Raw genomic sequence first — 26,302 nt, 5'->3', positions numbered from 1 at the left:
AGGGAATGTGGTGAGGAAGATGAGAATGTAGAAATTAGGGGGATGGAAGAAGGAACCCACTACACCCAGAAAGCATCCAGGATGGCCCTAAAGGCTGAGCAGAGATGAAAAGCACAGGGATAGCATTAACGCCCCGCTTGTGTGATTTTTTTTCCCCTGGCAATCGGCAGCCCTGTGTGCAAAGAAAATATTCTGGGAACACCAGCCTGTCTTGGCTGAGGACTTGGTAGTTTCTTGTGTGTAAATCATAGGCTGAATCATGTGAAATAGCTAATATTTGTCCATTTTTTAGTTACAAAACCAGTAATTCATATGGTTCAACCTATTAATTTTTGACTCATCTAATATTATTACAGCTAAAGACATGTAAAAAGAATCATAATGACGCACAAGCCATTAACAACCTGAGTATAACTATTTATTTATTTATTTATTTATTTATTGGAAAGTATAACTTTCAATAGGATGGACTGAAGAAAGGAAAAACTCTTCCAGAATCAAAAAATAAAGAGTAACTACAATGATGTTAAGACTATGGCAGTGAATTTCCTTTAATCAAAGACAACCAGACAAATTCATTAACTATCAAAATCTACATTTTACTAAAAACACACTTTAAAAATGTTTAATTATACAATATATACAATACGTGCTCCTTTTTAGCTTTCAGTATCCATTCAAGTCCTAAAAGAAGAGGAGAGAAAAAAGCCAGTTAAAAATTTATAAACAATAATTCAAAAGTTCATTTACTATCTGTAAATGAAATCTAAAACCTAGGTCCTAGCCAGTGAGCAGGGCCCAGGTTAACCCACATGATATATCTTACCTCTCTTCTCCTCCTTCCCTTAATGTATTTTTACAGAAGTAAATTATCTTAGAACAAAAGTTCAATTAAGTAAATACAACTCTGAAAACGTTAACTCTCAAATCACAGAATGTTTGAACTGGGGGGAAAAAAAACTCTAGCAATTATGTAGTTTAAAAATCTCCCCATTTTATAGATTTAAAAAATGAAGCTAAGTAAGATTAAGTGACTTGCCCAAGTCGTATAGCTAATAAGGGGCACAGCCATAGAATCTAGGGCGCTGGGTTCTCACCCCCAGCTATTTGCAATCCAGGATGCCAAAGCATCGCCAAGATTTCTTTCTAGAAATGAAGTTCCCCTAAATAAAAAGGAAGAATATGTCATAGCATAACTCAAATTTCAGAAATGGCTGTTTACTACCATTATTTCAAGGTAATTCTGTCTTAGCAAATCCCCCTTTTTGGTTTTGTACCTATGAAATAAGCAAATCTAATGAGACAGGGAACAAAACTTCTGGTAGGATTCAGCATTTGACTTCTCTCATTTATCAATTTCCTAGGGGAAATAAAAAGAACAAGCACCTGCTCTGCCGCTTTCTACTGCAAATCTGAAGACTACCAAAGTAATTACTCCAAAAAAAGGAACTTGCAGTCACTATGTCCTGTATCTGCCTTTCCCACCAGTTACATGCTGGTCTAAGAATGGGAACTAGAGGAAGAGGAAGACAAAAATAAAGATTTCACTGGAATGGGAAACAAGTAGGATGGCTTGGAATGCCAAGTAAACCTTAATGAAAATATGCAGCTGTCCAGAGAAAACGTTACCTTCAGCTGGCATCAAACACTTAGTCTCTGCAGGCTCTGACTGGAAGCAATCACAGGTTCTGAAATCTCAAAGGTCTTCACAATCTCCTGGCAGAGAACAAAGAACACGTGGGCACTGGGTTTAAAGCAAAGGAAGATGGAGTCAAAACTATGCAGGGGCAATGTGCAGAGCTTTACCTCCCAGTCCCGGTAACTCAAAGCTATGATTCCTTGATTCCTAATCTGGGTGTTTTGGTCAATTCCCTCAGTTTCTTCGTTAATATTAACAGGCTCTGTTTGAAAGACAAAGTTTCCAAGGTTATTAAATCAGAAAAGGTAGTTAATCCAAACAGAAATAGATGAATAATAGGACTGAAACCTGTCTTGAGAAGGTATTTCAATTACATACTTATTAGGATTGCATGCATTAATCAGCTACTGCTATTATTACAATAGCAAGCAATCCTATTTGTTTTCTTTTAAAAAAAATATAGTAAAATATTCACATTCCAATCATTTGAAAACATCTGCTATCTGTGTACCAAATTCAGAGCTAAGCCCTAGCAAGTCCAATATGAAACAGAACTTTTCAAAGTAAGAAGTGGAAAAAAAAAGTAAGAAGAAATGCAATGAAAGTACTTCATTCTTTACAGGAGATCTAAGAAGGACATGAGTAATGGAGAGAGTGTGAAATTATTCAAGTAAGAATTACATTTTCATAGACCATCAGGGAGAGGAGAAAGATTGGCATCATGGAAAAGTGGTTAGAAAGAAGGAAAACTACAAAATGACTGCAAATTACCAACTTTCCAAATTAAGATTTGAGGCGAATTATATCACCTGTTAACATTTACTACAGATTTTGAATTGGTGATATAGATGAAGCCACCAAAATTTTAAACTGTAACTATATTTTCAGTATTTTCAGTTAGTTGAGCAAGACATGACAGCATAAAAGTTTGCTACCTACAATGAAAACTCACTCACATTAAGTAAAATAAATTTGTTAAACCCTAATGACAAATATAATTTCTCTAAAATTAACTTTTCTGAGCTTACTATTATTTACCTATTATTGGCAGTCGGTCTTGGTCAAGTCTTATTCTTGCAAAACCATCCTAAAATACAAACAAGATTTTAGGTGACTAAAATTTAGATTCAAAACCTACAACCACTGGATGAAAAAAAAATGTACTCAGTTATAAACCTCTATCTCAGGCAATGACAGTCACATTTTACCACAACAAGATCACGTGGACAAGACCAGGAATACCCTTTCACACAGGTGCTACACGGGGTGCTTCTCAGGTCTCTAAGGTGCTCTCACCCAGACATAGCCTCCACCAGGGACCTCAGAGAAAATTGTAACTGTCCTGCCTCTTTCACCGATTCATAAATATTTTTTAATACTCCACATTTTAAACCTTCTACTTCAATATAATTTCAAACTTAAAAGATTACTGCAAGTAGTCTTCAAGGCTACTATAAAGGTCACCCATATAGCCTTTACCCAAATTCATCAACTATCGAAGGTTTGCCACATTTATCACTGTCTCTTTATATTACATTATTTTTATCAACCACATGAGAGTAAACAGATGAGCTGTACCTTTTTTCTAATACTTTAGCATGTATTTCTTTAGAACAAGGATCCTCTCTTACATAACATGACAACTATCAAATTCAGAGAATTTAACATGTACACCATACTGTGTAAATATAGTTCCATATAAAAATTTTACCAGTTGTTTCTCTTAATTTCTAAAACATAAAAGCAAGCACACAAATTTTTAGCTAGTATCTTCTGTCTATATGTCAACTAATGTTTTACTACAAATGGGTCTAAAACACATGCTAGTAGGTAAAAGTACTTTTGCTAACTCCCCATCTATAACTTCTATCATTTAGCCTTTTAAAAGCATACAAAAGCAATTAGAGAAATAGCTTAAAGCTTACCCTTATAATGAAGGAAACATGAAAGATGTTTTCTACCGTACGGGGAAACGAATGTGGGTCAATCACAAAGTCAAAGAAGGACATAGGTGTATCAGCTGTAGCAAAAATTGGCAAAAATATTAAGACAGATAGTAAGCCAAAGAGAAAGAGAGGAAATGGACACTCATCCTGTTGTAGAAGTGTAAATCAATACATCCCTTCTGAAGGACAATTCAGTGGCATCCATTAAAAATAGGTATACCCACTAACCTGGCAATCCTCCTTTAAATGGGTGTCCTACAGAAATATCAGCACAAAAATAGATACAAAGATTTTTCACTTCAGTGGTTTATAGAAGAGTAAAATGCTAAAAAGAAGTTATCCATCATCAGAGGATTGGTTAAATACATTTACAATATAGTCATACAATGGGAATCACTGAAAAGAATAAGAAGGATCTATAAGTGTTGATATGGAAGGATGTCTCCATGGAAATGTCATGTTGCAGAGGAGTGTGTATATTATAATCTTATAATCAGCTCTGAAAAAATAAAAAAATAAAATAAAAACCTTTTTGTAAGTACATGTTTGTATGATTTAAAAATCTGAAAGATCTTCCACATTCTAAAAGTGGCTATTTCCGGCAAGTGGAACTTGGTTCTTGACTTTTTATGTGTCTCACCACTATGTAAAGTTTTATCTTATAACAAAAAAATAACCCATCATTTAAAAATAAAAATGCAAAGTTACTTCATCCAGTCTCACATGGTTTCTGAAGAAGAGAAGCCTCATTAAATACATATGCCAAGGACGAATCAAAAGGATTCAAATATAGCATACAACTGAAAATGCCTTTTTAATAAAAGTAATTTCCTTTGACAGTGACAAATGTCTCAGAAATACAATTGCTCCCTTTGATCTTGGTATCATACTTACGATCTTCTCGAAAATAGGTTTGCAACAATCCCAAGATTCTTTCTACTTCTTTTTCTGTTGCTTCTTGATGAGATTCTTCCATTCTTTTTAACTAAAAAATAAAGTCATTACCAAGCAGACTGGTTTACTTACTTGCCTATTAACAACCTTTTCTTGCATCCCCAAACTCTCCTAAATGTCTTTTGTTGGGTATTGCTAGCAATTTCTATCCCTGCCTTAAAACTCAGAGTTAAAAAAAATATATTTTCTAGTTTCAGTAACATTTTTATGTTATTTTTTCAGTAAAAGAATAACATTACCAAATCAACCATTTTCAGATTGAACGTAAAATACAAAAAGGGCAGTGGTTCTCAACTGGGGGCAATTGTGCCCCCAGAGGACATGTGCCAATATTTGGAGATATTTTTGGTTGTGACAACTATGGCAAAAGGGTATCATTGATGGGTAGAGGCCAGAGATGCTGCTAAACATGCTGTGATATATAGGATAACCCCTCACAACAAAGAATTATCCCTCCCAAAATGTCAATAGTCCCCACCTGGTTTAGAAGAACTTAAGAAAACTACAGAAATGAGTTAAAACAAAGACCAATAAAACATTTAAAGGCTTAAATAAAGCAGTTATTTAGATCACATAATATGACTCGAGATGTAAAAAAGAGAAAAGATGGCCCCACTGCATATACATTGTATTAATGACATTTTAAAAAGCAACATTTAAAGGGACACACCTGGGCAGGCATAGCCCTCTGCTCTTCTATCATATGAACTCTCTTCGGACGATCGACGCGTGGCTTTGGCACAGGTACCTCTCCTTGTATCGAACCCAACCTAATTAAAACATTGCTTTCATGGCTTTTTTTGGTTTATTTTGAACAAACTCCACTAAAGTAAAAGCAATTCCCGTGGTAAACTCCAGTTCAGACCAGGCATCAGTGAAGAAGATGGCATTAGACTAAGCCTCCTGGTAAAGTCTGTGATAATCCTCTGCCCACTTTGTGTTTCTAAGAGAACTCCTGGGACCTTTATTCAACCAGACACAGCTCCTCCAACACCTTCATTTTGCTCTGAACAGGCCAGTGAAGGTACCTGTGAATTCATCCCAGCTAGATGATTGTCTATTTGGAGGCATCTAGTAGGGAGGCGAGATAAGCTGCTAAACATCCTACAATGCACAAGACAAGACAACCCTCGCAACAAAGGATTACCCAGCAAAACCAACTTTAGAGACCAGGGAACATGTAGGGTGTGGATGGGAAGGGAACTGCTCCAGGGAGGCCAAAAATCTTCAGTTTGGGTGTATCAGGGCACTGGCTCACGGCCTGGGGCTACAAATCTCTTGTCTTAGGGCAACAGGTCAAGTAGAGGCCATGAGATCCTTTTCCCTTTTGGATTCTCCCTACAGAGCCCTAAAGCAGACTTCACCTACAGTAACAGATGTATGATACACTTATCAAGGTCCTTAGAACAAAGACCCATGTGGTCCATACACTTAAGGAGACCAAAGTATAGATGGACAGATGTATATTCACACACACAAATACATTTCAACATAATAAGGCAGAACCTGTAGTGCTGTAATACAGTATTATTCAAGCGCTATGAGAACCTCTGGGCTAAGATAACTACCTGGGTGTGGGAGGGATCTGGTTGGGAAATCTGATCCTACACTGATAACCTGAGTCTAGAGGAGTTATCAGAAGCTTCCCAGTTGGGGATAAGTAAACCTTAACAGGTAATAAAGCTGGGGAAGGGACACTGTAGGTCAAGGGCACAGCCAGTGCAGAGGCACAGAGCCGTGAGTACTTCACTGTGGCTGGAAGTTGGGGTGGAGTCACACCACAAAAATCTTCATCTTAGGTCCTAGGATTTATGACAGAGCCTAGCAAGCAACAGCAAAAAACAAAGATTTGGTCTTTATCCAATAATATATATAATGGTCCTGGGTGCCCTAGTCACCTGAAGGCTTTTTAAAAGCAAATGCCTGTACTATTTTAATAATTCTTCATCTTTTGTAATATAGGTAACTACTGTTTAAAAAAATTAGTATAGATAGAAAAAAAGTGCTATTACTCATTGCAACAAATGTCCCACACCAAAGCAAAATGTGGGCAGTGTAGGGATGTGGGAATCCTATATTTTATGCATGATTGGTCTGTAAACCCATTTCTAATAAAAATAAAAACAAAAAACAAATGCCTGGCCCCACACAACAGACCTAATACATTCACATGTCCAAAGCCTTCTCAATGAACTTCCAAACTCGGGAGGCTGAGAAGGGTAAACCAGAACAGACAAGCTACGCCATGTCGGGAAGAAATGACTGAGCAGTGGGGATGGTGACCCTAGAGAAAGAATCTCATGGGACACCTGTACTTGAAGGCTGATTTACAAAAAAACCCATATGAGCTGTTCTTGGTTTCTCCATAGGACTGAGCTAGGAAGTTAAGATGGAGCCAATTTCATCTGAATAGGAAGAAAGACTTTTCAAAATTAGAGTTGTGTTCAAAAACTAGAGTGGGCTGATTATGTAGCAATAACTCTAGTAGTCTTCAAATACAGGCTAGCAATCGTTCCTTAGGGAATTACAATAAATGGCACTTTACATATGTTGGTTCAATCCCTTAAGACACCCTCGGGGAAGGACGGACATGATAAGGATTTTAAAGATGAAAAAACCAGAGACAGTATACCGCACACCCAGAGGCACACAAGCTAGAAAGCAAACAAGCCAGGAGAAAGCCCACGGAAGCAGGTCCTGGCCCACCGCTTTTCCTGCTAAGATCAGGGCCAGGGGGTCACTGAGGTTCCCACAACATCAAAATTTTATAGGCCTTTTTTTTTTCCCCAGGAGATACCAGGGATTGAACCCGGCACTTCCTAAAAGGGAAGCAGGTGCTCAAACACTGAGCTACATCTGCTCGGCAATGAGAACTGGTTTTTTCATTTGTTTGTTTTTAGGAGGTACTGGGGATCGAACCTGGGACACTGTACATGGGAAGCAGGAGCTCAGCCACTTGAGCTACATCTACTCCCCTACGGGCCTTTAAGAGAAGTTTAGAACATCAACAATCAGTGGCATCATGATTGTCACCTCTATTAAACCAAGCATAATCTTTGTCTTCAAAACAAGAAAAAATTTAAGATTTACAAATGGCTGTGTGCCAGATTTTTAAAATAATCTTACAGAAAGTGGAATGTATGGGTTTTATTAAAGATGTTTTCTGCTGTTTTGCCCGATATTTTCCAGGAATCATAGACTATGAATTCAAAATCAGAACTGTCTTCATCGCGGATGAGTTCTTCAGCCTCCAGCGGATTTACACCCATGTGTGTGAGCTACAGAAATGAAAGGGAAACAAAAACCCCAATTAAGCTACAAGCAATCATTCACCAAATCCAATAATCTATATTACTAAAACTTTAAGACGCCAGAGACAAAGCCTGTTGTCGGTGTTGTAACTTGCTGGTTGCATTTTTCATTGTTAAAGGTAAATTTATATTTAAATTCCATTTTTTGGTAAGAAAATGAGATGGTCTAGACCAGTGGTCTCCACCAGGGCAGTCGTGCCTCCTGGGGATCTTTTGGCTATGCCTGGACATTTTTGGTTTTCAAAACGGGGGAGGGTTTTGCTGGCATCTAGTGGGTAGACACCAGGGATGCTGCTCAACGCACAGGACAGCCCCCACGACAAACACGTACCCAGCCCAAAATGTGAGCAGGGCCAAGGCTGAGGCTGCCTGCTCTAGCCCATTGGCAGGCCGGGGCTTGTAGATAGGGATAAACCTATGGAACCATATCTTAAAGCAAAAGCTCTAAGAGCAAACAGGGAAAGCAAGCTGGTTTTCAAATTGCTGTTAGCCAACTTCCTAGAGCTCTCTATTCAGCTTCTGTCTCAGCACTCAGCATATCTCGAGAGCAACAGCCCAGCTGAGAGTCGATCACTGGGAGACAGGCAGATGTCTGACAATTCTCATATCTCAAACCATCATACAGAAAATTGTCTTGTACTGAATTTACTTTTATGAAAAGTATACTTTTATTACATTATACTACAAAAGGTCTAAAAGTTATCAAATTAAAATGGTGCTATAATACATGAATAATCAGTCACAAATAGAGCGCTTAGCCTCTGTGAAGGTGACTACGCTTTGCAGAACGGCTGCGAGGGCCACTCTGAGTGGTCTGGCCGCCTCCCCTCCACCCTCCTCCCCCAAGTCCGCCCTCCACACCCTTGAAGGAGGAACAGTTCAGTCTTTCTCTGGCTGGGCCTCACTGTCTGTTGTTTACACTCTGCAGTGTCTACCTTTGGTCTTATACTTGGAAAGGTCTTCCCTGCCCAGGTTTAGATAATATTAATTTGGGGTTTGATATCTAATACCTTCAAACTTCTGAAATGATTTTTTCTTTATTAGTGAAGTTGTAGGTTTACAGAATGGATTTATTTTGATGTATTACAGAAAGTTCAAAGCTTAACCTGATATACACAAAGTAATTTTTAAAAAGATAACCTAACATATGGTCACTTTGTTTACTGAGCTCTAAGCCAGTGTTTATCAAAATGCATTATATGTCACAACTGAAATGTTAAGGGAAGAAAATTTTAAAGTTTTAAAGACAGTGAATGGGAAATACTTGCCTACCTCAAGCAGTAATAACTCCTTTATAAAATAATTACTTTATGTGACCAGATTTCATGGCACTGAATCATTTTTATAGCCATAATAATAAAAAAAAAATCCTATGTTCATACCAAGGTGTATCCTTCTGTACTGTTTTGGTAAATTCATCAAGGAAAAGTTTTAAATTTTCAGGTAACCAATGTTCAAGCTTATTAAGAGGCAGAGAAAAGTTTGACTAAAACAAACCCCTCCCCCCAAATTAAAACCCCAATCATATCCATATGCTTCTGAAATATTCTCCAAGACAGAAAAAAATATACCCCCTCCATAGGCATAACTCACCTCCAGCTGAGCTCTACTCCCTCAGGGCACAATTTTGGCCTAGCCCAGGACAAAGAAGGTCCCAGGTGACTGAGAATAATCTAGAACACTTAAGAACTGGTACCTGACTAGGAGGGAAAAAGCCATTTGTAAGTAACCATAGCACCCAGAATCTTAAAACAGAATGCTAACATACTCAAAATGTGCTCTAAGTTCCCATCTTAAATCCCACCAAACAGATTCTACTTTCATTGGCTTAGTTGGGTAAGAGATCTTCGGAGTAATGTGAGGTAAGAAAGGGGAAAAAAAGGAAAGTAAAAACATCTGTGTAAAATAGATTGTTTAATTACACAATATATGATAAAACATTTTTTATTAAGATCCCGGAGCTTTGAACTTACTAGCGTTTCAACATATCTTAACATGTCAAAGGAGTTGAGATCAGAGCGCAGCTGCTTTGCTTTCTCTTTTCCCAAATCTGAAGCCAAAACAAGGAACTGGGCATCTAGAACTGCTTCTCTTGCTCGGGAGACTATTCAAAAGAAGAGAAAAATACACATGATCAGAGGTATTTCCCTCAACTTCCCACTACTGAACATTTCCATTGGGCCAAAAATTCTCAGCATGCTGAAAATTGACCCTGCACCCTCTAAACACTGGCTCCCCTGCCCAATTCAGCAAAATCTCCACTTGTGCTAAAGCTAATCTGTCCTAAAAGCCACCACTTCTCCAGTTTTCCTAGCCCTGTTAACCGCAAGCGCTTAATAACGCCAGTTTAACAAAACCTCAATCATCTCTAACGCTTGCTTTTCCCTTTGACCCCAGTAACCTATGGCAACCACTATTAGCATCTGTGCTGCGTTAAGTCAAATTGCATTCCCCAGTATAAGGCACTGAACTGGCATGGGATTTGTTAAGCAGCAGTCGTTAAGTCTTCCAGGAGCCTCAACTAAAACATGTGCAGGGCACTGTCTTCAGCTACACAGGCACCAGAAGGTTTGCACACTCATGTGGCAGCACAGGCAACACCAAATGAATGGTTCCTAACAGAGGATGGATGAAGACAAAAGGTAACAGAGGACGTGGGAATTAAGGTCAGCTTATGAAGATAAAAAGATTTACATAAAAGGTGAGGAGTGGGAACAGAGCAGGGAAATACAGGATGCTTATGGGAGGAGAAGGTATGAAATGTGGAGAGAAGAGTCAACTGTGGGCTAAGGAGGCAGGAGCCTGCTGAGAACCTGTAGGAAGAACAAGCGTGAAAGAGTAGTGTGGGAACACCTGCAATGGAGAATTCAAAGGGAAACTCAGAAGAGACAATACAAATATGGCCAAGTTCAAACACAGAAACACGTATGCTGGCTTGCTCCTCAAGGCCATTTCATCTGAATCACGATTTCCTGATCAATCCTCACAAAAACAGCAAAGACCTAGCAGGGTTTTTGTTTTTATATATCCTTTTTATGGTTTTGGGGCATCGCCCAGTTGTTGACTTCTTTCTGGCGGTCTCTATCTGTATTTCTATTCCCACACCACCGGCAGAGAGCCATTTGCAGGAGGCCGTGGCTTGGGTAGGGTCCCAGGGCCATGGTCCAGAGCCTGCCACAGGGACTATCTGCGGCCCTATTTCTGTCATTCAACAGACTGCAGCTGCTACCACTGCTGCTGCTTGTAGTTCTGTTTAATAAACATTTTATTTTGAAATAATTTCAAATTTACAGGACAGTTGCAAAACCAGTGCAAAACCCATATGAAGAACTCCAACTTATCACCCACTGAGATACCCACCGGCTTAGAATGTTTCGCCACATTTGTATCCCAGTCTTTCTTTCTACCTATCTAGCTATCCATTCACGTTCTAAACATCTGAAGGGAGACTGTACACATCACGCTTCTTGAACACTTAACACTGCCATGTACTTTTCCTAAGAACAAGGATATTCACTTACCTAACTCCTATAGTACAGTTATCAAGTTCAAGAAATCTAACGTCACTATGATGCTTACATTCTATTTTCCATTTTTTTCATATCTCAATAATGTCCTTTTGGGCCTTTTCTCCTCTGTTATTAGATCCAGTCCAGGACCATGGATTGCCTTTAGTTGTTACTGTTAACTCTTTAGTCTTTCTCTCTTTCTTAACAAGCATACAACACAAACTTTCCCATCACAACCATTCCCAAGCATACATTGAGTGGGATTAATCACATTCATAACGTTGTGCTACCCTTACTGCCATCCTGCTGCATTTAAATCAAACTAAGATTAATTTTAAAGCCCTCATGGTTCACAGCTGAGCATTCTCTCTCTCTCTCTTGCACACACGCACATACACACACCACTGACTGGAGATGAAGTGCCTATCCCCACCTGGTTATAGGTGGACCAACAGCAAAGAGCTGAGAGAGAGGAGACTGCAGGGAGGAGGACAGGAGAAGAACCAGATGTCAGAGGCTAGAAGAGTTCTTTAACTCATCCATTCAGCAAATTTATACTGGAGATATAGCAATAAACAAAGCAGAAAGATAAAAGATAATATACCTAGAGACAACCAGCAAGATGGCAGCCGAGTAAGGAGCTCCTAGAGTCAGCGCCTGCCACAGGGCAGTTAGTAAACACCCAGGACTATCTGGAGCCAGCTGAAGCATTGGTTTCGGGGCTCCGGGAAACCAGAAGTGAATCCTACAACGTCCCTGCAGGAGTGGAAGGAGGAGGCTGCCCATCTGCAGAGAAGATTTTTAAGGAGAGCGCTCCACACCCGGGAGGCCAGTGCCCATCCTCCACTGGAGGCACAAGCCTCCTCAGGACCTGTTCTGCGGCTGGAATTAAAAGCTCCACTTCCCAACAACGCAGGAGTAAGAGACAGTTGGGCACCAACTTCAACTACTGAGCAGTAAATTCAGACAGCTGAAGTATAATCTTGAGAACAGCTAATGTTTGAACCTGTACAAGTCAGAAAGAGGCCAGTAGCTGCCATTTTAACTCCCCCTCTAGCATGAGAGGAAGAAGCGGGATGGACTGAAAATCACAATGCTAGTAGGGACCGGCTTCTTCCCACCCAGACTGGATTGCAGCCCTAGCCTAAGCCCCAGCCCCACTACTGGCAGGGAGGAGCTGGGGGAACCTGTGCCAGCTTCTCTCGGAAAATACAGGCCATGCCACAGGGGCTGGTGCTCATCCTATTCTGGCAGAACTAGCCGCCTCAGGAGCTATTCTGTGGCTGGAGTTGGAAACTCCAGTTCCCAAAAACAGGAGGTAGAGACAGTTGGCCACCGACTTCAGCTACTGATTAGTAAATTTGGCTGGCTAAAGTATAACCCTAAGAACAGCTAAAGTTTGAACCTGTCCAAGTCAGAAAGAGGCCGCCAGGATGAGGAGAAGCCAGGCTGACTGAAAATCACAGTGACAGTAAGGACTGGCTTCTTTCACCCAAATCAGCCTGCAGCCCTAGCCCAGGCTTCAGTCTCACCTCTGGCAGAGAAGAAGTTGTTGGGACCTGCACCAGCCTCTCCAGGTAACTGCAGATACATTTGGGCGGCACAGACTAAGCTGCTGGAAATCTACTGGGGCAACTGCAGTCATTTTGGACCCACATGGCATAGACTGCTCTCCACACCTACAGCTCTATCCCACCTCAGATAGGGAAAAAAGAGGTGTGAAGCTTCATCAGTCTCTCTGGGCATCTACAGACTAGGCCTATACAACTTTGATTATTCCATATAGCTGTGGCTCTGACCCTACCCCTGGCAAAAGAGAAAGTAGAGAGAAGCTTCATTGGTCCCTGGGGCAATGCAGGCATCTTGAGCCTCCACAGCTTATAGCACCAACTACATCCTTAGCTCCTACTATAAACCAACAAGGGAGAAAGGGCAGGAAGCCCTAAAGTAAACAGAGAAACTACACCCAGAATAAATACATCTAATAAACCAGACACCAAGACACCAACAAAAAATTACAATACATACCAAAAAACAGGAAGCTATGGCCCAGTTAAAGGAACAGGATAAGCCTCCAGATAACATAAAGGAGTTGAGACAACTAATCACAGATGTTCAAACAAATCTCCTTAATAAATTCAATGAGATGGCTAAAGAGATTAAGGGTATTAAGAAGACATTGGGGACGCCAATGTGGCTGTGACTGGGCTCCTGCCTAACACACAAGAGGTTCAGATCCCAGTGCATCCTAAAGAAGACAGCAGGCTGGCGCAATGGGCAGGTGCGGCAAGCTGACACAACAAGAGGGAACAAAATGAGAGATACAACAAAGCGGGGAGCAAAGGTTCCTGGTATCTCCTAAAGAAGACAGTGAGTTGACGCGATGAGTAAGTATGGCAAACTGCCATGAAAAGATGACACAGTAAGAAACGCAGGGAGGAAAAACAGTGAAGGACACAACAAAGCAGGGAGTGGAAGTGGCCTAAGTGATTAGGCACCTCTCTCCCACATTGGAGGTGCTGGGTTCAGCTCCCAGTGCCTCCTGAAAAAAGAAACAAGGAAGACCAATAGACACAGCACGTGCAAACAAGAAGTGGGGTGGGGAGAAATAAAAGTTAATAGAAGAATTTGAAATCATACATAGAAAAATACAAGATCTTACGGGAATAAAAGACAAAATAAATGAAATTAAAAATACACTGGAATCATATAATAGCAGACTTGAGGAGGTAGAAGAAAGGACTGGCGAGCTCGAAGGAATGGCCTCTGAAAGCGACCATACAAAAGAACAGATGGAGAAAAGAATGAAAAAAATTGAACAAATTCTCAGGGAACTAAATGCCAGTGAGAGATGTGCAAACATATATGCCAGGAGTGTACCAGAAGGAGAACAGAAGGGAAAGGGGACAGAAGGAATATGTGAAGAAATAATGGTAGAAAATTTCCCAACCCTATTGAAGAGCATAGATATTGAAGGACATAGGTATCCATATTCAAGAAGCACAATGTACTCCCATCCAAATAAATCCAAATAGACCAACTCTGAGACATATACTAATCAGAATATCAAATGCCAAAGACAGAAAGAATTCTGAGAGCAGCAAGAGAAAAGTAATGCATAACACATAAAGGATACCCAATAAGATTAAGTGCTGATTTCTCATCAGAAACGATGGAGGCAAGAAGACAGTGGTATGATAAACCTAACATACTGCAAGAGAAAAACTTCCAGCCAAGAACTTACATCTGTCAAGATTGTCTTTCAAAACTGAGGGTGAGTTTAGAATATTCACAGCTAAACAGAAACTGAGAGAGAAATACTAAGGGGTGTGCTACAGTCTGAAAAGACAGGAGAGAAGCTTGGAAGAGAGTCTAGAAATGAAGATTATATATCAGTAAAAGTAACAAAGCCTTAAAAGAGTGGTGAAAATAAAATATGAAAGATAAAACCCAAAGGTCAAAATGGGTGAATAAGAACTGTCTTTACAGTAATAACATTGAATGTTAATGGATTAAACTCCCCAATCAGAAGACACAGACGGGCAGAATGGATAAGAAAATAGGAGCCACCTATATGCTGTCTGCAAGAGACTCGCCTAATTAAGACCCAAGGATACCAAGAGACTGAAAGTGAAAGGCTGGAAAAAGATAATCCATGCATACAATAACAAAAACGAAAAAGCCAGAGTAGCTATACTTATATTAGATGAAATAAAAGATACTAGTAAAGGGCAATCTGAGGAGGAAGTCAGGGAAAAAAAATTCCATTTACAATAGTGACTAAAAGAATCAAATATTTAGGAAAAAATTTAACAATGTAAAGCACCTGTACTCAGAAAACTACAATGCACTGTTAAAACAAATCAAAGACGACCTAAATAATTGGAAGAACATTCCATGCTCACGGATTCAAAGACTAAATATCACTAAGATGTCAATTCCCAATGAAAATTCCAGCAGCATGTTTTAAATAAATGAAAAACACAATTATCAAATTTATTTGGAATGGTAAGGTCCTGAATAGCCAGAAACATCTTAAAAAGGAAAAGTAAAGTTGGAGGACTCTCACTTCCAAACTTTAAATCATATTACCTAGCTACAATGGTAAAAACCGCATGGTACCGGCATGAAGACAGACACATAGATCAATAGGACAGAACTGATGTTTCAGAAATAGACCCTTGCGTCTATGGTCAAGTGATTTTTGACAAGCCAGACCCTCACACCTGTGGTCAAGTGATTTGTGACCCAGCTCAGGCAGAACAGTCCATTCAACAAATGGTGCTGAAAGAACTGGATATCCACCGCCAAAAAAAAAAAAAGAGGACCCCTATCTCACATCTTATACAAAAATTAACTCAAAATGGATCAAAAACCTAAATATAAAAGCAAGAACCATAAAGCTTCTAGAAGAAAATGCAAGAAAATATCTTCAAGACCTGGTAGTAGGTGGTGGATTCTTAAAGGAGATAAGAGGACTGAGATGGACTACTGATGCTTAACGTATGTAGAAGTTCTAGTTAACTTTACTGTAAAAGTGTAGAAATGTATAGAGTTGATGGTAACACATTACAGTGAGTAACAGTTGGCTTATAAATGGGAATTTGGCTGGAAAGGGTAATCTAGGGATGTAAATGCCAACTGACAGAAAGCTAGAAAATAATTTAGGGACTGAATAACACAGTAAACCCAGAGGTGGATGAGAACTGTGGTTGATGGTACAGATGCAAGAGTGTCCTTTGTGAGCTAGAGCAGATGTATATCACTATTGCAGGGTGGTGGGAATATGGACAAGCATGAAAAAAAAATACAACTGGAGTGACCTATGAACTGTGGTTAACAGTAATAATGTAATATTCATGTATCTATGCCAAAGATGTACTGTGTTGATAATGGGGGAGTATGGAAAAAGTATGCCAAATGTATGCTGAGGACCTGGTAACAGTCTGATGATATTATCTCATAATCTCTAACAAGTGCTCTACCACAGATGGTATGTTGCTAAAGGGGTACTGTATGGAAATTCTGCACATGTACAAGACTGATTTGCAAGTTTACAACTTCTGTCACAAAAATATATTTAAAAAATAATAATAGGGTGGGTTGGGGGAAAAATACACCAAATGTAAGATATGGACTATCGTAAGATTTTGACTATATTCCTTTCATAATTTGTAACAAATGTCTCACAACAATGCAAGGTGTTGGCAGTGGGTTATGTGTGGGACCCCTGTATGATGTTATGCATGGTTGCTTTGTAAGTTCACAACTCTTACTATACACTTATTGTTTATGTATGTTCAAGTATGAATATTAAAAATAAATAATAATAATAATAATATGGTGGGTTAGAAGATAAATATACCAAATGGAAGATACTTTGGTCAGCAGTGATATTTTGAAGATGTTCTTTAATCATTACTTAAAATATTTCACAAAAATGCGAGGTATTGATGGTAGGGTGAGGTATAAGAGTGCTTTATGATGTTATGTATGTTTGTTTTTTAAGTTCACTACTATTACTATACAGTAATTGTTTATGTATATTTATGTATGAGTGATATACTTCAATAAATTAAAAAAAAAAATAACACACCTTAAGTTCTCAAACTTGAACAGGCAAGAGAATCACCTGGAGGCTTGGTTCAGACAGAAGATTGGGCCCCACCTCCAGAATTTCCTGCAAGGTCCTTAGTCTATACAAGTGTGAAATTGAAATGATAAATGATTTTACTAACCACCTAAATTTGCTTGAGCTTCTATTTTCTGCATGGAGTTATAAAGAAAGGGAGGTTAACTGAAGCAAACTGACATACCAATAATCTTTTGGGGTGCTATTTAAAAAAAAAAAAAAAACCCTGCCCCAGGCTGAGAGGAAAAACTGTAACAAAGAGTTCAAACTGACACCAGCAAGGCCAGATGATCTTCACCACATAGCTACCCCCTTACATCAACATCCTGCTTGCTAATTAACAAATTGGGCCTCAAGGATACCCTGCTCAAACAGCTCCCAGAAAGCAGTACCAAGAATAAATCATTGATGGGGAGGCCCGTCGCCGTTGGGCAAGCCCGGTGAGTTGAGATAAGTGCTGTCTCCCATTGGGTGGGTGCTTGGTGCGGGTTGATTAGTGCCTCCCAGAACTTCCCGCCTACTCCCCAAAGTGTAACCTCTCCACGGCTCCCCTGCCCAGCAACGGCCGCGTCAGCAGTTTCAGCCAATCGGCATCCTATACATCAGCCCTCCCCACCCAGCTCCTTCCCGCCTTCCCCCAGCCAATCAGCAACTCTCCCCTCACTCCTTGCCTTATTTGGTGTTACCCTGCGCATATATAAGCACTGTATCCCCCAATAAAGTAGACCTGTTCGCACCATCCTCAGAGTCTCCGCAGTCGTCCCTCGCGTCGCTGTGCATCCTCAGCTCCTGCTCTACTCCTCCACGGAAATCCGCGCCCTCATTTGGCGCTCAACGTGGGGCAGGTAAGGACTCTCGTCCACTGGACTCTCGTCCATCCCTGGGACCTCTAATCGCCCGGGGCAGGACTCTTGCCGTCCGACCCTTTCAGGCCGGACTCGCGTCCCCCTCTCGCTGAGGTTCGGACTCCTACCGTCCGATTCTGGGAACCGGACTCTTCGCGTCTGCCCTCTGGGCTGGACTACGGCACGTCTTCCCTCTTCCCCTAGTTTTTACCTATCTCCGCTCCTGGTATGGGATCCTCCCTTTCCCGTAACCTCTATGGCTCCGCTCCACCCAGTTCCACCCCCCCCACTACTGCTTACGCTTGTGAGAAAGACGGCTCCGCTGCTCCTGACGACGACGAGGTCTCCCTCGTGTCGCAGGTTGACAGCCTCTTAGAAGAGACACCCCCCCGCCCGGTTGCCCCCGCCAGCTCCTAGCTCCCCTCCTTCCGCGCCACCTGCCCCTGCTACTCAAGATGGCAGACTTCCGCCTTCTTCATGGTCTGCTCCCATACCCCGAAATGGCAGACTTCCGCCTTCCTCTTGGCCTGAGCAGACCGCCGCCAAAAATGGCGAGCTTCTGCCTTCCGCCGCTGCCGCGCCCCCGGCTGCCGGGCATGAGCCCGCCCCCTGGCCCGGATTTGGGCATATAACGCTGCAACTGCCAACACAGGCTCGGCCTGGGGGCTACCTAGTGCCCCTTGGACTTCGCACCCCCCCCCCCCCCCCCGGCTACTTCCCTCCCGGCCCCTCCTACCGACCTCCCAGTCGCCCTCATTCGCATGCAATGCCAGCAGATCTCTCGCGGAGCCCCCGCGCCTGGCACGACCCCCCAGTTATACCCGCTTAATCTTGCGCCCTCTCTGCAACGACCTCTTGCCTGGTACCAGCATGACGCCGATGATATTAAACGCCTCCAGAAGGCTATTAAGGAGGACGGTCTGAATAGTCCATACGCTCAACAGTTGATAGATGATCTGTCCGGTCACCTGAATCTTCCCTACGACTGGTTCTCGATGGCCCGCGCCATCCTTACTCCCGGCCAGTTCGTAGATTGGCGAGCGCACTACCAGGATCAGGCTGAGCAGCAGGCCGCTGCCAACAGGCAGCTTAATATTCCCTACCCGCTTGAGAGTTTCCTAAGCGCCAGCCCTTACGCCGACCCTGCGGCATACTATCAGGCCCCGCCCCAGTTCTGGGAACAAATTCGCTCAGTCGCTTTGCGTACCTTCCAAAATTGTTCCACCAGCAAGGCCGACAGCCTTGCCAAACTTATTCAGAAAGGGGATGAGGATATCGCCTCCTTTGTCTCGCGGGTCCAAGAGGCCTGCGAGCGCAGGGTCGAGGACAGTCAGGCCCGGCGCGCCCTGGCCAGGGAGCTTATCCTTGAGGGGGCCAACTCGGTCTGTAAGCAGGCCCTGCTGCCCATCCGGGACAAGGAGCTCCACGACTGGATACTGGCATGCAGAGACTTAAACCCCTCTTCCCAGGCCCTGGCCACCTCCCTAGGTCAGTCCCTTGCAACGGCCCTCGCCCTCAACACTGGCTGCTTCAAGTGCGGAGAGTCAGGACATTTTGCACGCGACTGCACTAGCGGCCTCCCGCCTCCTGGCGGCGGCCGCAGGCCAGACAGGCCCGCCACGCCCTGCCCTAGATGCGGGCGTGGCTATCATTGGGCCAGAGATTGCCGGGTGCACCCCAGCAAGACAGGGAGGCCTTTAAACTTCCAAGGGGGCAAGCCTCAGCCCCGCCACCAAAAGGTCACCCGCCCACTGCCAAAACCCTGATGTGGACGCTTCCAATAAGCAAGGACCGACCCTCCCTGGCATTAAGAATAGATGGGCATTGGTTTCGCGGTACATTGGACTCGGGGGCAGAAGTCTCCTGCTTCCCCATCTACTATGAAAGATACTGGAATCTGGTCGAGGGCCCCCCAGTGCAGGGCGCCACGGGAGCAGCGTCCTCCCAGCAGGTCAGGGACCCCCTAACTTGGGAAGATGAGGAAGGGCACATGGGCAGTTTCCGGCCCCTCCTCCTCCCTGACTTGCCCACCATCCTTTGGGGAAGAGATGTCCTCTCACAGAGCGGAGCTTTCATCACCACGGCTCCCCCCCAATAGGATGGGCCATTGCTCGCGGCACTCAGCCAAAACCCGCTCCCCTGCAGTGGGACACAGAGGAGCCCATATGGGTTGAGCAATGGCCTTTACCGCCCCACAAACGCGAGGCCTTGTCGTTACTGGTACGGGAACAATTGGAAAAGGGACATATAGAGCCTTCCACCAGCCCCTACAATTCGCCTGTCTTTGTCATTCACAAAAAATCCACAGGCAAATACCGGCTTTTACATGACCTAAGGGAAATTAACAAACACATTATTCCCATGGGCTCGGCGCAGCCCGGCCTACCCCACCCATCGGCCATTCCTGCGCACTATCATATACTCATCTTAGACATCAAGGACTGTTTCTTTTCTATTCCTTTGCACCCTAGGGACAAGCACAGGTTTGCCTTCACTATACCCCTAGGCAATCACAAAGGGGCTAACCCCCGGTATCAATGGCGCGTCCTCCCACAGGGCATGCGCAACAGTCCCACCATCTGCCAAAACTTTGTCAATCTGGCCATTGAACCATTGAGGCAGGAGGCATATATCATCCATTACATGGATGATATCCTCCTGGCCCATCCAGACGCACAGCATCTACAAGACACCATGACCAAACTCCTCACAGGCTTGCTGGCTCTCGGCCTAACCGTTAGCAGAGAGAAGGTGCAACATGCACCCCATTCACCTTTCTCGGGTTCCATATCACATCTCATGTGCAGCCCGTGGCCCCACAGTTAAGCATTCCCAACAGCCTAACCCTGGCCGAGCTGCAGCAGCTATGCGGAAACATTAACTGGGTACGCACGGCTATCCCTGTCACCACTGCGCAGCTCGAGCCGCTGTTCTCCCTCTTGCGAGGGCCATGCCAACCAACATCCATGGCGGCTCGGCACATAAAGGTTACTCCAGAGGCCTGGGCTGCCCTAGAGCGGGTCAACAAAGCCATAGCCACCATGTCACTGCAGAGACACGATCCGGAAAAGCCTATCCTCGCCCTCGTCCTCCATACCCCTAAGACGCCTACCGGCGTCCTCTGGCAAGAGGGCCCTCTCCAATGGCTACACTTATCCAAAAGCCGGATCCCCAAAATCTGCCCGATCTTCCAGGCCTTCATCAGCCTGGTGCATGACCTCCTAACACTCTGCCTTCACACCTACAACACACAACCGGCTTCCATTATCTGGCCACTCTCTACAGGGACCATTGATTACCTCATACAAGAGAACATATCCATGCAGGTGCTGCTAGAGCGTTACTCGGGGACCTTTGACAACCACTACCCCAGTCATAAGCTTCTCCAAGGGCTGATCCATATGCCCTTGGCCAGCCAACATCACCCTTTTCCTAGCTCCACACCGCTGCCGCACTGCACCACCGCATTCACGGATGCCTCCAAAACTAAGTTTGCATTTATTGCTTACGTCAAACACCAAAAGCAGCCCGTACGGCGAGTCTTTGAAAACCCTAACTCGGTGCAAGCAGGCGAGCTTTCAGCCATCGTCGCCTGCCTCCACGCTTTTGCAGACCAGCCCATAAACATCTTTACGGACAGCCTATACACCATGCAGGTCTGTAAAGCTCTCGCCTACGCCACCTTCTTCCCCAAGGATACGCCGCTCGATCTAGCACTCACTGCGCTGCAACGGCTTCTTGAGGAAAGGTTCCACCCATGGTATATTGCACACATTCGGAGCCACACGTCCCTACCGGGACCCCTGGCTGCTGGTAATGATCTAGCAGACCGTGCTGTCTCCGCTCACGCCCTTAACATGGCGGGAGACCACATAAATCAAGCAAAGTCCTTGCATGCCAGGTTTCACTTCTCGGCCGCCTCGCTGAAACACCTACTACCAGACTTGCCCATAGAAACCTGTAAACACCTCGTGCGCTCTTGCCAAACCTGTGCGCCATTCCTCCCACTTGGGCCCCTGCAGCCCCAAGTGGTGAACCCCCGAGGGCTCAAGCCCAACTCCCGGTGGCAAATGGACGTAACTCACGTCCCCTCATTTGGGAGGCTTAAGTATGTCCACGTCGTTATCGACACCTACTCGCATCTCACTTACGCGGCCGCCCTCCCGGGGGAATCTGCAAAGTATTCCATCAAAGCCTTGAGACAGGCCATTCTGTTCATGGGCGTCCCCTGGGACTTAAAAACTGACAACGGGCCCGCATATCGTAGTAAAAGCTTCCAGCTCTTCCTTCAGAACTATAATATCACACACCACTTTGGCATCCCTTACAATCCACAGGGACAGGCCATGGTGGAGAATACCCACCACCGTCTAAAGGCATTAATACAAAAGGAGAGGGGTATACACCCCCAAAACTCTGCAGATGAGGTCATTACGGCATGTCTCATCCATCTTAACCTCCTCACATTTGACAGCAAGGGCCTCTCGGCCACACATAAACACTGGGGACCATCATACTTACCTACACCTATGCCTATGGTCTACTGGAAAGACCCAGAAACTAATGCCTGGAAAGGGCCCAGTCCCCTCCTCACCCAAGGGAGAGGGTTTGCTTGTGTCTTTTCAGAAAACGCCTCACAACCATTCTGGATCCCAGGCCAAAACATCAAACCTGCCACCGCAGCCGAAACCAGGGAGGAGGAAGCGCCGCCGCCTGAAGGCCCTACAGCGTCGGGAAGTTCATGAGACTATGTTCGAACCAAGGGTACCCCCCTCCCTGTGCCTCACCGTGCTTCTCCTTCTACCAGCCCCAATAGTGCTTGCTAACCCACAACACCAACCCTTTAATTGTACTATATCCCTTTGGCAACAGGAAAAGGTACTTCACTCAAATGTCACTTCAGGGCCCCCCACCTTCTCCGTGTATGTGTGTAACCTCACCGGCTACCCGCACTCTCCAAATACGCAGCAGAAACTCGGCTGCCTCAGGGACTGCTATAGTACTAAAACATCCGCGTGCCAAGGTCCCCTTGGCCACCTAGTCTCGGGCTTTTACATCTGCCCTTCCTCAGTAGGTTCATCCTCCAGCTTTGCCATGATCCCGCACACTAACTGCCCCTATTGGGGATGCGAATCTATGGCAGTTGGGTGGACCGGGGCCCCTAACTATGACCCTAACCTTAGGCTACTTAATTAAAAATTTGATAAAAACAACCAGCGGGTCATCCTACAAGTAAAAGATCACACAAACACCCAGCGGCTTGCCGGTCGTGCATAGGGAATTCGGCTTTACATGTCAAATTATGACTACGGCCCCTTCTTCATAATCCGGAAAGCACCAGTCTCCTCCTCATCACCTTCAGTCCCCGTCGGCCCAAATAAGGTTATAAACCCCCCCCCTCAGGCTAACCTTGCACCCCCTCCGCACGGCACACAAGTTCCTACTAGCAACAGTACACCCATTACTACTAACAGCAACAGTGCACCCATTACTGCTAACAGCCCACCCCTCCTGGACCTTAGCCACCTGCTTATATCCCTTATCAATGCCACATTTTACTCCCTTAACTCCTCCAACCCCAACCCCATCCGAAACTGCTGACTCTGTTACTCCTCCGAACTCCCCTACTACGAAGCTATAGCTACCCATGCCTCTTATAGCACCTCCACGGATACGAATCCCGCCTCATGTAAGTGGAACTCAACCCAAGTAGGTCTCACATTCCAGCGTGTTTCCCAGAGCAGACTCTGCGTCACTCGAATCAGCGGCAACGTTTCCTCCACTATGAAAACCCTTTGCAGCGTTGCCTGCACTCCTAACGTTTCCGCAAAGTTTCTACTGCCCCCCAATGATTAAAGATCAAGCTAATGCTGCCTTTAGTTCCAACCTTCAGGTCCATTACCATAGAATCGCCACCACCGAGCCGCCCGTAGGACCGCAGCCGAAGCCCCGGAAATCTACCTGCCACCAGGAGCCGAGGAGACCCAGAAGGCAACGCTGCGCCTGGCAAAATCAAGCTGCCTGTTTAGCCCCACTCCCCCTCCTTGCCCTCGCCATGTCCCCTTCCCCAAATCACCAGCCCGGCCATTGCTGTGAGCCCCCCCCCATCTCCATTTAATAAAAAACAGGGGTGAATTGATGGGGAGGCCCGTCGCCGTTGGGCAAGCCCGGTGAGTTGAAATAAGCGCTGTCTCCCATTGGGTGGGTGCTTGGTGCGGGTTGATTAGTGCCCCCAAGGTGCCCTGCCCGAGCACTGGCCCTCTATCTTCATCCACCATTTGGACCACTGCGAAGGTGCCCTGCAGCAATCAGCCAGCCTCTGCCCTGCCTCCCAGAACTTCCCGCCTACTCCCCAAAGTGTAACCTCTCCACGGCTCCCCTGCCCAGCAAGGCTCCCCTGCCCAGCAAGGCTCCCCTGCCCAGCAACGGCCAAGTCAGCAGTTTCAGCCAATCGGCATCCTATACATCAGCCCTCCCCACCCAGCTCCTTCCCTCCTTCCCCCAGCCAATCAGCAACTCTCCCCTCACTCCCTGCCTTATTTGGTGTTACCCTGTGCATATATAAGCGCTGTATCCCCCAATAAAGTAGACCTGTTCGCACCATCCTCAGAGTCTCCGCAGTCATCCCTCGCGTCGCTGTGCGTCCTCGGCTCCTGCTCTACTCCTCCGCGGAAATCCGCGCCCTCAAATCATGACCCCTTATCCCTTCCAATTCCTCCCCATTCCAATACCTTCCCTGTATCTCAAGCAGCCATGTAAACTGCTCCCCCAATTCAACCTTTTGAGCAGAAACCTCTTGGTGCTGGCTCCTGAATTAATACAACTTTAGCTCAATAAACTTACTCTGTACTCCTTTTTTTAAAGTCTTATTTTCAGCACATTAGCAAACGCTAGGTGCAAAATAAGAGTCATATTATTGTTAAAGGGAAAAAAGTTTCAAAATCGGTAATGCACTATTATAAATGTAGGAATGATTATTCACTGTTTGATGTCACAATTTGGCTCCTGTATAAAACTAATTAAAATTACCCCCAAAATGTAGGGCAACAAAAAGCTTCCAGATTAAAAACAATAATTACCTCCATTAAACAGAGTGTTGGCCTCTTCAAGGACTTCTGTTAATTTGTCGCTGGCATTCAGTATATCCTCCCGATTTTCTATTTAAAAGAATACAAGCTTTGGGAAATTTCTAGTCATTCACTAATAAGTTGTTGACAAAGTTATCCCCTGCCCGCTGTCCCCTGGGATCTTTACCTTTTTAACCAAAATGGCACGGAAAGAGCACGGTGACGCTATCCTTTCCAGAGCATGAACTTCAAAAAAGAAACCCTGGCTCTCTCTAACCTTACCCCAAATGGCTCATCTTTCTTGCAATCTGAGGAATGTTCCATGGCAGGGTAGTTGTCGAACTTTGGCAAGGGACAGAATCACGCCTAGGGCGGAGCAACGGAATGCCGCGCCCAGCCCCAGGGTCTCGGATTGCACAGGTCCAGGGTGGCGGCCCAAAATTTGCATTTCTGACAGCTCTCAGGTGGCCCCAAGCCCAGAGCCGCCGAAAGCAACAAAAAGCACGCGGAGTGCGCGCCCTGCCTCTTTCGGTTCCCAACCGGTCTGGACTCCGGCTCTCCGTTCTGCAAATCGGGGACCTGCCGTGCCCCCCATCCCCACCCCCACCCCCGCCAAGGTCGTGACGCTCAGCGGACAAAACGGATGGGGGAGCGCTTTGAAAACAAATCTAGGCGCGGCCCGGCTGCCAAGGGCCGTCACCAAGGGCGCTTCTGACAAAGGCTTCGGTGGCGCCCGGCCCCGCAGGCCTCGGCCCCCACTGGGGTGCCTGGGCGGGGACAGCGTGGCCCGGCCCGCGCCGCCTCGAGGCTCCTTACGTTGGACTGAGTTGATGAGCGCGCGGTACTGATGGCGGATCTGGCGGCACAGGCCGTGGTCGGTCTCCGCCTCCAAGCTCGCCGGGTCCAGCCCCTCGTCCCCGGAGTCCGACGGTTCTGCCTCCTCCAAGCTCGGGCGCTCCTGGGCCTCCCTGCGCTCCGGCGCAGCGCTGCGGCGGGACCCGGGCGACAGCGGGGAGCGGCTGCGGGAGCGGCTGCGGTCCCGGTGCCGGTCGCGGCCCCGGCCTCGGCTCCGGCCCTCGGCCCGGCGGCCGCTGCTGTCTCCCGACATCGCGCCTATTCTCGGGGTAACTTCGGCGCGGCGGAAGTTCGCGCCAGAAACTGAAACCCCTGCTGGGCGCGGGCGCCGGCTCCCGGCGAAACGCCGCTCTCGGGCCGAGCGCGCGCAGCGCACAGCGACGCCTGTGGCCGGAGGCCGGCACCGGGCCGCCTGTGCGGGGCCGCGAGGCCGAGGGCGGCGCGGGTGGGCCGAGCGCGCCCCGGGAAGTCCCTGGGCCGGTGCCCTTTAGCCGTGCCCGGGAGCCTTTTTACTCCCAGGACGTGAGAGGCAAGAAGATCGCCG

The 26,302-nt window shown here is 45.3% G+C and overlaps 1 protein-coding gene across 1 annotated transcript; it reads right to left on the bottom strand.

Annotated features, from left to right (window-relative positions):
• Nucleotides 1–396: 396 nt before the first annotated feature.
• On the bottom strand, nt 397–26,056 carry NSMCE4A (NSE4 homolog A, SMC5-SMC6 complex component). Its single transcript, XM_004473512.5, has 11 exons — nt 25,720–26,056; nt 24,916–24,993; nt 9,824–9,954; nt 7,666–7,817; nt 5,210–5,309; nt 4,480–4,570; nt 3,565–3,659; nt 2,678–2,726; nt 1,807–1,901; nt 1,630–1,716; nt 397–684 (listed from the first exon to the last, which is right to left on the bottom strand). Exons 1-10 carry the CDS (start codon nt 26,009–26,011, stop codon nt 1,642–1,644), a joined length of 1,158 nt encoding a protein of 385 aa, XP_004473569.1. The 5' UTR covers nt 26,012–26,056; the 3' UTR covers nt 397–684; nt 1,630–1,641.
• Between the last annotated feature and the right edge of the window lie 246 nt (nt 26,057–26,302).

This window comes from Dasypus novemcinctus, chromosome 6 (assembly GCF_030445035.2).
Source record: "Dasypus novemcinctus isolate mDasNov1 chromosome 6, mDasNov1.1.hap2, whole genome shotgun sequence".
Lineage (NCBI taxonomy): Eukaryota > Metazoa > Chordata > Mammalia > Cingulata > Dasypodidae > Dasypus > Dasypus novemcinctus.
This window is presented reverse-complemented; position numbering and strand designations above follow the sequence as displayed.